The 14,874-nt window shown below is 42.3% G+C and overlaps 1 protein-coding gene across 1 annotated transcript in view; it reads left to right on the top strand.

The window, feature by feature from the left end:
* LOC124775672 (brachyurin-like) overlaps window positions 1-14,874 on the top strand; it is a 38,781-nt gene that overhangs the window by 8,842 nt on the left and 15,065 nt on the right. The window contains exon 3 of the mRNA XM_047250499.1: window positions 8,759-8,924. Coding sequence (XP_047106455.1) covers window positions 8,759-8,924 — 166 coding nt within the window. The remainder of the gene's footprint in view (window positions 1-8,758; window positions 8,925-14,874) is intronic.

Genomic DNA, 14,874 nt, shown 5'->3' on the forward strand with positions numbered 1-14,874 from the left:
AAGCCTCACGGATCTTTCGATCCTATTCTCTTGAGATTTCACACACAGGGTGTCCCAAAAACATACCGACGAGCTTTAGGCGCAGGATCCCTACAGTAAAACAAGAAAAAATTTACAGTAAATTTGGGATCTGAAGTGCATACCTTAAGTGCTATGAGCATTTGTTCATCTTCCATACTATCAAACAGATTTCTACTGCAAGGTCTTCACTTTCCATATTTTGAGAGGAGGTAGTATGGACCAAAGGAAGAAAAAAATGTCCAGTAAACGTGGATCTAAAATGCATGATTTTAAGAGTTCTGAGCACTTGTTCATCTTCGCTAGTGTGATACACATCTCTTCTTCTGAACAAGTGCTCATTGCTCTTAAGGTACACATTTTAGAACCAATGCTCACTAGACGTTTTTTCTCGTTTTTGTGTAAGGAACCTGTCTCTAAAGCTTGGGACATCCTGTATATATCGTAAACAGTAAGGGTGTGACAACAGTTCATTGGGGTAACACCTCCTTTTAGCACTCATGTTCATGACCTAACACTTTTCGTTATTTAGGGTCAACTGACACTTTTCGCACCGTTCAGATATCTTTTCTAAATCGTTTTGCAGTTTGTTTTAATCTCCTGATGATTTTATTAGTCGATAAACGAGAGCGTCATCTGCAAACAACCGAAGACGGCTTCTCAGATTGTCTCCAAAATCGTTTATATAGATAAGGAACAGCAAAGGGCCTATAACGCTACATTGGCGAACGCCAGAAATCACTTCTGTTTTACTCGATGACTTTCGGTCAATTACTACGAACTGTGAATTCTCTGAGAGGAAATCACAAATCCAGCCACATAACTGAGACGATATTCCGTAATCACGCAATTTCACTACGAGCCGCTTGTGTGTTACAGTGTCAAAAGCCTTCCGGAAATCCAGAAATACAGAATCGATCTGAAATCCCTTGTCAATAGCACTCAACACTTCGTGTGAGTAAAGAGATAGTTGTGTTTCACAGGAAAGATGTTTTCTAAATCCATGTTTGCTGTGCGTAAATAGACCGTTTTCTTCGATGTAATTCATAATGTTTGAACACAATATATGTTCGAAATTAATGCTGCATATCGACGTTAACGATATGGATCTGCAATTTAGTGTATTACTCCTACTACCTTTCTTGAATATTGGTGTCATTTGTGCAACTTTACAGTATTCGGCTACGGATCTTTCGCCGAGCGAACGGTTGTATATGATTGTTAAGTATGGAGCTAATGCATCAGTATACTCCGAAAGGAAACTAACTGGTATACAGCCTGGACGAGAAGACTTGCTTTTATTAAGTGATTTAAGTTGCTTCACTACTCCGAGGATATTTATTTCTCCGGTACTCATGTTGACATTTGTTCACGATTCGAGTTCTGGAATATTTACTCCGTCTTCTTTTGTAAAGGCATTTCAGAATGCTGTGTTTCGTAACTCCGCTTTAGCAGCACTGTCTTCAATAGTATCTCCATTGCTATCGAGCAGAGAAGGCATTGATTGTTTCTTGCCGCTAACATACTTCACATGCGACAAGAATCTCTTTGGATTTTCTGTCAGGTATCGAGACAAAGTTTCGTTGTGGAAACTGTTATAGGCATCTCGCATTGAAGTCCGCGCTAAATTTCGAGCTTCTGTAAAAGATCGCCAATCTTGGGGATTTTGCGTCCGTTTGAATTTGGCATGTTTGTTTCGTTATTTCTGCAACAGTATTCTAACCCGTTTTGTGTACCAAGGAGGATCAGCTCCGTCGTTTGTTAGTTTATTTGGCATAAATCTCTCAATTGCTGCCGATACTATTTCTTTGAATTTAAGCCACATCTGGTCTACTTTTGTGTTATTAATTTGGAATGAGTGGAGATTGTCTCTCAGGAAGGCGTCAAGTGAATTTTTATCTGCTTTTTTGAATAGGTATATTTATTGCTTATTTTTCGAGGATTTGGGGATTACAATGTTCAATCTCGCTACGACAACCCTGTGTTCACTAATCCCTATATCGGTTTTGATGCTCATTATTAAGTCAGGATTATTCGTTGCTGAGAGGTCAAGTGTGTTTTCACAACCGTTTACTATTCGCGTGGGCTCATGAACTAACTGCTCGAAATAATTTTCAGAGAATGCGTTTAGCACAATTTCGGATGATATTTTATGCGTACCTCCGGAATTAAAAATGTATTTTCGCCAACATATCGAGGGTAAATTAAAGTCACCACCAACTATTTATAGTATGAGTCGGCTACGTGTTTGAAATCAAACTCGAGTTTTCTTTGAACCTTTCAGCAACTGTATCATCTGAATTGGGAGGTCGGTAAAAGGATCCAATTATTATTTTATTCCGGTTGCCAACCAACAATGACCTTTGCCCATACTAACTCACAGAAAGTATCTACTTCAATTTCGCGGCAAGATAAAAACTACTTCTGACAGCAACAAACACGACACCACGAACCGTGTTTAGCCTATCCTTTCTGAACACCGTTAGGTTCTTCGCAAAAACTTCGGCTGAACTTATCTCCGGCTTTAGCCAGCTTTCAGTGCCTATAACGATTTGAGCATGAGTGCAGTGCTTTCTATTAGCTCTTGCAGCTCTGGTACTTTCCCAACACAGCTATGACAATTTACAACTGTTGTACCAATGGTTCCTGTATCTACGTTCTTCCTGTGTTCAGCCTGCACCCTTTGTGACTGAGGCCCTTCTTGTGTTTTCCAGAGACCCTCTAACCTAAAAAACCACCCAGTCCACGCCACACAGCCCCTGCTACCCGTGTGGCCGCCTCCTGTGTATAGTGGACACTTGACCTATTCAGCGGAACCCGAAACCTAACTACCCTTTGGCGCAAGTCGAGGAATCTGCAGCCTACACGATCGCAGAACTGTTTGAGCCACTGATTCAGACCCTACACTCGGCTCTGTACCAGAGGTCCGCAATCGGTCCTGTCGACTATGCTGCAAATGGTCGGCTCTGCTTTCATCTTGCAAGCAAGACTGGCAGCCTTTACCACTCCTGTTAGCCGCTCGAAACCACAGAGAATCTCTTCTGATCCACACATCATTGGTACCGAAAAGCAACATGCTGAGTTCTCTTGACAAGGAAGTTCTGAATCCAATTACAAATCTGGTATAACATTCAGTAAGGTCGTGCTTTTTTTAATTAAACGAAGGTGAGGAATTACATCGAATTCCTCCTTCAGGTCAAAGAGCTCTGCGTCAACTTACTTATCGTTGTCTAGGGTGCTCTGAATCTCGTGGGCGAACAGCGGGAGGTACGCTTCGCAAGATCTCTGTTAGCTGAAACCATCAATCGACAGAGAAGATTTGTTTTCCACACAAACGTGATAATGGGTAAATATAAAAAGTGTTCCATCATTCCATAACTGACTTCTGTGTTTATGCGAATCTGTCATACCGACTTGTCAGAAAACGAAGGTGATTTGCATGTTTTTAAATCGCTTTGTAACGTTCACTGATACTAAGAATGTTTAAATCGCGACCTATAATACAACAAGTGCTAGTTATTACAAAACTGCCCTTTGCTTCGGGTCGCAACAATTTTTCGACTATCGGACTCCGCCTTAGTTACGGTGTCGAGTGAGATTCAATATTGTAATACCTGCATGTTCAAAACAAACATTATTTGAAGTGTCTTCTATGTAGTCAGCTGACACTTGCTGTTCCCGCTGCGCTAGTATTGTAAAACTTGTTTAAAAAATTTTCTTTCCCTTACAGCAGGCCGGGGCACAAATTCCTCCATCTTTACTCTCTCCAACCACCTCCACTCTCCCATATCTCGCACATTTTGTGGTAACGGCCTCGTTGCAAAGTAAAACTTGGCACATCCATACCAGTATTCCATATTAGCCTGAGCTCTGAACACAATGCTTTGGCCAACAACGCTGAACGGCGACCCTCAACGTTATGGAAGAAGCCAAGTCAAAATGTAAATGAATGAGATTTCTTATTAATTATGCTACTGAAATACTACTGAAAGAAATTAGTAGTTGATGTTCCGGTATAAAGCCATAACAATGACAGAATTAATCAATGGAAAGGCATTTCAGGCAGTTAAGTCTGTTGTCTGGAATTACGCTGATCACAGCTACAGGTAGCTGGAAACTTCACTTACTTGTGAAGTCCTCACAGCACTGATCTCAGGAAGGAGATGCCAGACTCCCTACCTGCCCTAATATTGTTTATCGCTAAATTTTCAGGGAGAAAAAATTTACAGTTATTTGAAGTGATAAAAGCAGCACTGGTTCAGATATTTTTTATGAATGATGCATTCCCAGCAAACATGGTAGATGGTGTAAAGAGAATTCTGAACCATCACCGCAGCGTTAAGATCAGTTAATAAAACACCATTCCAGCAAGTCCTTGAAGCTGCACAGGTCGTTTCACGATGGCAGTCCCTCTTTTACCTCGAGCAGCAAATGCCAGCCATCTTTACTTTCGACCGTCTAGTACATGAAGCCTTGGTGTTACCACTGAATTAGCCCATAATTCTGGATGAGGTCTTCTCACCTACGAGGACAGCATCAAAGGCGCCCCGACCTTCTTCGTCGGACCGCGCCCAGTAAAGCATGCTAGCTGCAACTACTTTCCCATACCTCGTCCACACATAGTGTAAAGCCTCCACGTCTTGCAACATTCTGCCGTCTTCTGCCTCACAAACGACCCACTGCCGCGTCTCTCCCACCACTCGTTGCCCCCTCCAAGAGACACTCTCATTGGTTGCTTTTGACTCTACTTATTTACGTTAATATATTACATCTTGCATGGTTCCTAACAGTGCGGAAGTTTAATACAAAATAGTCGTTAACTACCGTCGCACTGTAGGTTAACGAAAGACAGAAATCTTGGCGACGTGACCACCCTCGCCGGGTTTCCTGTCAAGAAGGATGTTTCCCGTGCAATATATTTTCATCCACAGTCTACTCGTGCTGCAACAATACACCACCATAGCGCGTGCGGTTCGTTCTCACTTTCGTATCTCCGCACTCGGTCATATAAATCACTCTTAGCCGGACAGGTCGCAAACACAACCGGGAGGAAGTATGCCCAACCTAGGCAGCTATTGCCAACATGGAATCATAGCACCGTACATAGCACAATGTTTATAATAACAGCCATGAGGGACTTCATTATGTAACACAAAGCTTAATTTGAGTCTGGTTCAAAATGGTTCAAATGGCTTTGAGCACTATAGTACTCAACATCTGAAGTCATCAGTGCCCTAAAACTTAGAACTACTTAAACCTAACTAACCTAAGGACATCACACACATCCATGCCCGAGGCAGGATTCGAACCTGCGACCGTAGCGGTGGCGCGGTTCCAGACCGAAGCGCCTTGAACCGCTCGGCCACAAAGCCGGCCAGTTATTCGATCTACAGATTCAATTTCATAGATTTGTCTCTAGGATCAGCTATAAAAATAATCTGCTCTGTTGTTGTCTGAAGTGCTTACTGTCCACTTTTCAATTCCGTACAAGGTTACATTCCAGACTAATGCCTTAAGAACAAAAGTCATTACTTTTGATTTTATATTGTATGTTAACAAATTCATCTTTTTCACAAACAGTTTTCTTGATATTGACAGTTTGCATTTTATATCATCTCTGATTCGGCCACCGCAAGCTATTTTGCTGAACAAGTAGCAAACTCGACTACTTTTAGTCTATTATTTCCTAATCTAATTCTATCACCATCATTTGATTTAACTTCACTACATTGTATTACCCTTTTTTAAAATTCTGTTTATATTGTTCCTATAAACTCTTTCCAAGATGCTATCAATTTCACTCAACGTTATTGCAAGTCTCTGATAGAATTATGTCGTAGACAAACGGCAAAGATCTTATTTCTTCCCCTCACTTTTAATTCCCTTTCCAAATTTTTCAGTGGTTTTCTTCACTGCTTGCTGAATATAGAGATTGAGTAACATTGGGAAGAGGCTGCAGCACTGTCTCACTCCCTTCTCAGCCACTGCTTTCATTTCATGGCGTTCTAACTGTAGTCTGGTACAAGTTGTAAACATAAGCCATAAGGGCGGTATGACCTCACGGGTTACATTTCTGTGGAACTCAAATTGATCTTCCCAAGTTATGCTTCTACCAATTACACCATTCATTTGTTAATAAATAGTTCGAGTATTTTGAAAGCATGACTTATTAAACTGATATTCACACCTGTCAGCGCCTCTCTTCTATAGAATTGAAATTATTACATTGTTACTAAAGTCTGAAGGTATTTCTCCTGTCTCATAAGTATTGCCCACCAGGCGGATCAGTTTTTCATGACTAGCTCCCCTGAGGTTGTCTATAATTCTGAAGAATAGCGTCTACTACAGGGGACTTTTTTCGAGTTAGGCCTTTCAGAGCTGTGTCAAATTCTTCTCGGAATATCATATATACCATCTCATGTTCATTTACTTCCTCCACTCTTTCTATATTATAGTCCTCAAATTCAATTACTTGAAAATCTATGTTCGAGAGACATATTAGGTCTCAATTTTCTATTTTGGTAGCGAATACATGTCAAAGCAATGTACTAAAATTTGTACCAACCTGGGATACGAACCAAATCCTCTGCTCATCATGCAGATGCGCTAACGACTGCACCACTCTGGCAGTGTTGCTAACACAGCATTGTGGACTGCCGTAGTATATAACACAAACTCCAACTCACGAGTGGAGAAGGGACCATCAAGATGGGCTGAGGCGTGAGCTGGAGGGAAACGTACTAGTTAAACCCGGTAAGCGATTTTAGCTGCAGTGCCAGTGGCGCAATGGTTAGTGCATCTGCCTAGTGAGCAGAAACCCCGGCTCGAACCTCGGCCTTCATATAAATTTTAATTCATGGCTTTGGATTGTATTCATTATCATAAATCTTCAAGTTTGTTTCCAACCTGCTATGTCTTCACCTCTCAGCCTTTCCTGCATTATTTAATATGGGTTGCAGTCTGAACTCTCATTATTCATACATGTGCTTCTCTTCTCTCCAAACGTCTGTTTAATTTCTCTACACATCGTATCTGGCTTTCCCATAGTCGTGAATGCTTCTACAGTGTTGTATTTCTCGTCCAGCCATTCCTGCTTTGCCAGTTCCGATTCCTGTCAGTCTCACCTTTTACAACGGCGTTGCATGTGCTCGGGAAACATAACGCCTGTAGTTTTCCCTTTCTTTTAGCCGCTTGCTGTACCAAGACAGCTGGCTAAGTTGGCTAATGTTACCAGGCCAGATCAGTTACTCATTCATGCTGACCGGCGCCCCTGCATCTACTGTAAGACTGCTGCACCTTTTCCGGGACCACATGTCTGTCAGGACTCTTCATAGATAATCACCCGTCCGCCCCGATAGCTGAGTGGTCAGCGTGACGGATTGCCATCCTACGGGCCCGGGTTCGATTCCCGGCTTGGTCGGGGATTTTCTCCGCTCAGGGACTGGGTATCTACATCCACATCCCTACTCCGAAAGCCACCTGACAGTGTGTGGCGGAGGGTACCTTCTATATCAGTCTCGTATTGTTCGTGGAAAGAAGGATTGTCGGTATGCCTCTGTGTGGGCTCTTAATATCTCTGACTTTATCCTCATGATCTCTTCGCGAGATATACGTAGGATGGAGCAATATACTGCGTAACGCTTTCGCGATTACTAAATGATCCTCTAACGAAGCGCGCTGCTCTCCGTTGGATCTTCTCTATCTCTTCTATCAACCCTCTCTGGTACGGATCCCACACTGCTTAGCAGTATTCAAGCAGGGGGCGAACAAGCGTACAGTATCCTACTTCCTTTGTTTCCGGATTGCATTTCCTTAGGATTCTTCCAATGAATCTCAGTCTGGCATCTGCTTTACCGACGATCAACTTTATATGGTCATTCCATTTTAAATCACTCCTAATGCGTACTCCCAGATAATTTATGGAATTAACTGCTTCCAGTTGCTGAACTGCAATATTGTAGCTAAATGATAAGGGATCTTTCTTTCTATATACTCGCAGCACATTACACTTGTCTACATTGAGATTGAATTGCCATTCCCTGCATCATGCGTCAGTTGGCTGCAGATCCTCCTGCATTTCAGTACAATTTTCCATTGTTACAACCTCTCGATATACCACAGCTTCATCCACACAAAGCCTCGGTGAACTTCCGGTGTCATCCACAAGGTCATTTATGTTTATTGCAAATAGCAACGGTCCTACGACACTCCCCTGCGGCACACCTGATATCACTCTTACTTCGGAAGACTTCTCTCCATTGAGAATGACATGTTGTGCTATCTTCATCATCATTTCATTCCCATCCGGCGCACAGGTCGCCCAATGCGGCGTCGAATGTAATAAGACCTGCACCAAGGCGGTCGGACCTACCCCGCAAATGGCCTCCCGGCCAATGACGCCAAACGCTCATTTCCGTAGATATTCCTCCGATGTGGTTGCACCTAATGTCTGGCTCATTGTATCGTGGCAACTTCTCGTTTATTTAATGTACAAAATTACTTATCTATATCTGTTCCTGAATTAAATGTTATACCCTTCATGCAAGCTCGTCTGTAAATTGCCTTGATGACCACACATTTAAGAAAGAAATACAATAATGCGTCTGTAATCTGACTCGTTCCACATCGTTACAGTGAGCCGTGAAACACTTTTCTAACATACTAGCTGCGGTAGAGAATTCCTCCTAACGTGAGATCGGAACTGGTGTGAAGCGCTGACAGCTACTTTTCTGTGCCGCAGATGAAGCCGACTCGGTGGGCAAGCAGCCGCGCATCATCTACGGCAAGCAGGCGGAGGAGGGCCAGTTCCCGTGGATGGCTTCCCTGCGGCTCGACTACGTCGCCTTCTGCGGCGGCTCGCTCATCACGCAGCAGTGCGTCCTCACAGCGGGCCACTGCGCCGACGGGTCAGTACCACGTCTGCACCTGCACCTTGAGCTCTACCTGTGTTCGGATCCCCTTCAGCAGTCTCTCAGATCCACAACCGTGGAAGACATACTCGCGTTTTTATAACCCTTTTTGTCCAGGTTTGCAAGTCCTCGATTTCATAGAAGGTAATCTGAATGGTTTCAATAACGAACTGAAACCAGCGTCAGATTGTTGTGTTACCCTTGATCTTCACAACAAAATAAAAGCATTTTGCTCCACTTCTATATACATCTATACCTACATCCATAACTTGACGTGCGTGACAGAGGGTACTTTCCATTGCAGATAGTGTCTCCTCCCGTTCCATTCAACTTACGATGCGCTGTAGTTAGTCTAATCTTGCACTCGCGATCCCTACAGGAGTCGTACGTAAGCGATTCTAGTAAATTTCTAGAGAGCCGGCCGGGATGGCCGAGCGGTTATAAGCGCTACAGTCTGGAACCATGGGACCGAATCCTGCCTCGGGCATGGGTGTGTGTGATGTCCTTAGGTTTAAGTAGTTCTAAGTTCTAGGGGACTGATGACCTCAGAAGTTAAGTCCCATAATGCTCAGAGCCATTTGAACCATTTTTTTTTCTAGAGACTTCTCTTAAACTACACAGGGTGTTACAAAAAGGTACGGCCAAACTTTCAGGAAACATTCCTCACACACAAAGAAAGAAAATATGTTATGTGGACATGTGTCCGGAAACGCTTACTTTCCATGTTAGAGCTCATTTTATTACTTCTCTTCAAATCACATTAATCATGGAATGGAAACACATAGCAACAGAAGGTTCCAGCGTGACTTCAAACACTTTGTTACAGGAAATGTTCAAAATGTCCTCCGTTAGCGAGGATACATGCATCCACCCTCTGTCGCATGGAATCCCTGATGCGCTGATGCAGCCCTGGAGAATGGCGTATTGTATCACAGCCGTCCACAATACGAGCACAAAGAGTCTCTACATTTGGTACCGGGGTTGCGTAGACAAGAGCTTTCGAATGCCCCCATAAATGAAAGTCAAGAAGGTTGAGGTCAGGAGAGCGTGGAGGCCATGGAATTGGTCCGCCTCTACCAATCCATCGGTCACCGAATCTGTTGTTGAGAAGCGTACGAACACTTCGACTGAAATGTGCAGGAGCTCCATCGCGCATGAACCACATGTTGTGTCGTACTTGTAAAGGCACATGTTCTAGCAGCACAGGTAGAGTATCCCGTATGAAATCATGATAACGTGCTCCATTGAGCGTAGGTGGACGAAACTAAAATGAGCTCTAACATGGAAATTAAGCGTTTCCGGACACATGTCCACATAACATCTTTGCTTTATTTGTGTGTGAGGAATGAAGGTAGTATCTGTTCCCGAAAGACCATATACCACTGATGACCGTGCAGCTTCTCTAGAAGGAAATAATAATTAAATGGACACCCTAGCTGCAAACAGTCGTTAATATACATCATTGGGGACATGATGAAAATGTGTGCCCCGGCCGGGACTCGAACTGTATATCAACGCCTGTTTGCAACTAGGACGTCGATTTAATTATCATTTCATTCTAGAGAAGCTGCACGGTCATCAATGGTATATGTTCTTTCGGGAACAAGTACTACCTTCATACATAGTTAAAATTCGGCTACCCAACCTTTGACCTTCTTGTGCGAACGCACACGCTATGCCCCAACTCGTACGGGACTTGGTAGACTAATCTCCCACGAGTAATGAGTATGACGGGAAAACATGTATTTGGCGCACTACGAATGTAGTGGTGTGGATATGTTTGGGATATGGTTCTCACGGGAAGTGTGCAAGGGATAAGTCCCTGCAGGCCCACTATCCTCTGTGCCCTCGGTGGCTCAGATGGATAGAGCGTCTGCTATGTAAGCAGGAGATCCCGCGTTCCAGTCCCGGTCGGGGCACACCTTTTCAACATGTCCCCAATGATGTATATCAACGACTGTTTGCAGCTAGGGTGTCGATTTAATCATCATTACTTCTCTTAAAGCTGGTTTTTGAAGCTTTATAAGTAGGCTTTCCCGGCACGCTTTTCGTCTATCTCCAAGCCAATTCTGGTTATTCAGTACCATCGTGAAATTCTCCCGTCGTTCAAACAAACCAGTCAAGATTCGTGATGCTCTTCTTTGTATGCGTTCTATATCTCCTGTGAGATCTCCTCTGGCTCGAGTCCCAGACACTTGAGCAATATTCTAAGACGTGTCGCACGAGTATTTTGTAAGCAATCTTCTTTGTAGTCTGAATGGATTTCCTTAGTATTCTGCCAACGAATCTTAGCCTCCAACATGCTTTACTTACGACTTAGCCTATCCGATCATTCCAGTTCAAAGCTCTACAAATTGTCACACCTAGGTATTTGTATGAGACACCGATTCCAGTTGTGATTCGTTGATATTGTACTCATATCACACTACGTTTCTTCGTTTTCTGAAGTGCAGTTCTACAGTTTTGAGCATTTAAAGCAAGCTGTCAGTGTTTACACTACTGAATTATTATCAAGATATGACTAAATACATCTACAGCTGTATTCAGAAAGTACTTTATTGTAATCACTTCATTTGTGAAAAGTCTGAAGTAGTTACTGATATTGTCTACAAGGTCATTAATATACAACGAACAACAAGGGTCCCAAAACATTTCTCTGGGGCAAAACCGAAGTTAGTTCTACAGCTTTGAATGCCTCTCCATACATGAGGAAATGTTGCGCCCTTCCTATCGAACAGCCTCAAGCCAATCACGAAGTTCGCTTAATACTCATAAAGATCGTACTTTCGATAGTTAGTGTAACTCTTATACTATATCACCTCCTTTTCAGAAGTCAACAAATACTACGTCTACCTGATTAACTTGATCCATAGCTTTCAGGATTTCATATGAAAGAAGTATGAGTGCATTTTACATTACGGATATTTTCGGAACCCATGCTGGTTGGCATGGACTAGATCATCCTGTTCGACATACCTCGTTGCATTTGTGCTCATACGTTCCAAGATTCTACAACAGATGTCAGGGTCATGGGACGATAGTTTTGTGGGTCGTTTCTGCTACCCTTCTTTAGGAGAGTGTTAGCCGTATTTTCTTCCAACTTTTTTCACTTTTCCACTTTTTTCCATAGACCTACGGTAGATTCCTATTTAAAGAACGTTACCTTAGCCACAAATTCTTTATAGAATTTGATAGAGATTCCATCGGCCACTGGAGACTTGTTCAATTTCAGCTGTTTACCTACGGGGTGTTCCAGCAGAAATTGTCGATATTCAGGGATACGACAGAAACGATCATTAGAAGTAAAAATTTCTAATGATCATGGACTCTAAAATGCATAGCTTAGAAGCTATGAATACTCGTTCAGTAGACGAGATGTGTTTCAAAGTAGCGAAGATGAACAAGTCCTCGTAGCTCTTAAGGAATGGACTTTAGGGTCGAGTTTACTGGTCATGTTTTTCTTGTTTTGATCCATATTACCGCTCAAAATACGGAAAGCAAAGAGTTTATACTAGAAGAGATCTGTTTCACTGTATCGCAGATGAAGAGCTGTTCATGATTTTTAAGGTATGCACTTCTCAGCCAATGTTTAGTAGTCAATTTTTTCTTGTTTTGGTCCATACTACCTCCTCCCAAAATGTGAAAACGCAAAGAGCTTGTAGTAGGAGATATTTGTTACACAGCATCTCAGATAAAGGACTGCTCATATCTCTTAAGGTATACGTTTTAGACCCAATGTTTACTACAGTTTTATGCTAGTAGTGATCGTTCCTGTCATATTCCTGAATGTTTATCATTTCTCATGGGACATCCTGTATATCACTCATCTTCCCTGTGGTGAGAGTATTCACTGGGGCACTACTGCTGAATTTTCCTTTGTAAAGGGGCATTTAAAAAGGCAACTCAACATATTCAATTTCGCTTTGCTACCCTCAACTTCCGTTGCTGTATCGTCCATGAGTGCCTGGACACTAACTTTGATACCACTAACAGCCTTCACACACGACCAGAATTTCTTTGGGTTCTGCGAGAGAGTTCTCTATAATATTCCGCTACGGCAGTCTTTGAAGCCTTCACGCATTTCTCTCTTGACAGCCAAAAGCGCTTCATTCAGTGTATGTCTCTCTATAGATCTACAATCTGCTTTATAACTATTAAGCAATAGTTTGTTTAGAAGCTTTTTTACAATGACTGTATACCATGCAGTAAAAAGCCTGAGTTTGATGCACACATAACTTATTAAAAACCAGATTCTGCCAAGGAAAAGTCCTTATGGCATTTTTATCGAAGTTTGAATTTAATATCAAGTAAAAAGTCGTATTTTAGATAAAAGAAATTACCTATGACGTATTTTGACCCCGTAGATAAACAGCGATACGTTAATTGCTTAAGAATGCTTTTTTAAAAAAGAAAATGTCTAAAAGTATGTTGTGCAGAGTTCTCATATCAGGCCTTGTGGGCTTAGTTTGTTGAAGCTGTCCTGCCACAAAAACTATTACGTCACTGCGAATAAGAGATGATTCTGTTCCAGTAAATGTTAATAAAGTTGGACAGATAGAAAAGAGATGGATAATTTCAAGCAATTTTATGTTGCAACCAAAAGTTTCGGTTACGTAACATCAGTAACAACTAGTATTAGACAAAAATTTAAGTTATGATGAACAAGGAACCTATTGTATGAAGAAGTCCATAGATATAGGTTGAGTGGTTGTAATTGACCTTTTCTTTGCATAGCCTGGAGGCCATAGAATTATGTCACAGTTTTTCCGCCAGTCAATATCATTTTACTCTGTTTCTGTTCAATTTGCAAACGACACAAGAAAGGAATAGTCGTCGGCAAGCGGCAGTACAATTCCGAACTTCTCTATAGTTTTGCCGTCATGAGAATGATATACGTAATTCCTTGCACAGTATATGCTGTGTTGAATATATGAAAGAAGTTGAAGTTGCGTTCCAGGGTATAAACACAGACCCTGCCTTTCACAGGCAGTGTGTTGCCAATTACGCCAACCAACTGCCTGAAAGCATCAGCTTGCCATAGACTCCTCCTCTATAGTTCCAGGTTCTGCAGAGAGTCTACCAAAGTGGTATTTGCAACTCGGAGTCAAAGGATATCGTGCTTAGTTTGGTTCATCTAAAGCACAGGATATCGCCTATACCTGGTTTCGAAATTTGATACTGGATTGTATGGTGTATCAGGGAACAGGTACACATTCATATCACAGTTTAGCAATGATAAAGAGTATCCTGTAGCTTAAAAGATTCGTCAGGAAGAGTCAACGTTCAAATAAGTGGGATAGTGAAGTACTGACAATAAATCATGTGCTTTCGCAATTCTCTAAGCCTGTAAATACTGCAGTACTGAATATCACAGTTGATAGTTCAAAAATGGTTCAAATGGCTCGGAGCACTATGGGACTTAACATCTGTGGTCATCAGTCCCCTAGAACTTAGAACTACTTAAACCGAACTAACCTAAGGACATCCATCACACACATCCATGCCCGACGCAGGATTCGAACCTGCGACCGTAGGAGTCGCGCGGCGCGGTTCCAGACTGTAGCACCTACAACCACTCGGCGACACCGGCCGGCCGTTGATAGTTCAGCTGAGGAAGAATAGACATCTGTAAAAAGGGTAACTGCAGAAGTGGGACAGATAAATCTACGTCTATACATACATTCTGCAAAACGCTATGAAACACATGACAGAGGGTGCTCCTCATAGTACCAGGTATCAAGGTGCTTTCATTTCGATTCGTGTATGGAGTGCTGGAAGCGTTCTTGCTTAAATGCCGCTTTGAGTAGTGTAATTAGCTTAACCTTGTCTTCACTGCACCGCAGGGGAGGACACATAGGAGGCTGACTAAATACTGTTTGTTGATACTTTGTAAGTAGCTTTTCACGCGATAATTGGGGTCTGTATTTAAGCGTTCTTCCAGTTCAGT

This window comes from Schistocerca piceifrons, chromosome 2, assembly GCF_021461385.2.
Source record: "Schistocerca piceifrons isolate TAMUIC-IGC-003096 chromosome 2, iqSchPice1.1, whole genome shotgun sequence".
In the NCBI taxonomy this organism is placed as follows: domain Eukaryota; kingdom Metazoa; phylum Arthropoda; class Insecta; order Orthoptera; family Acrididae; genus Schistocerca; species Schistocerca piceifrons.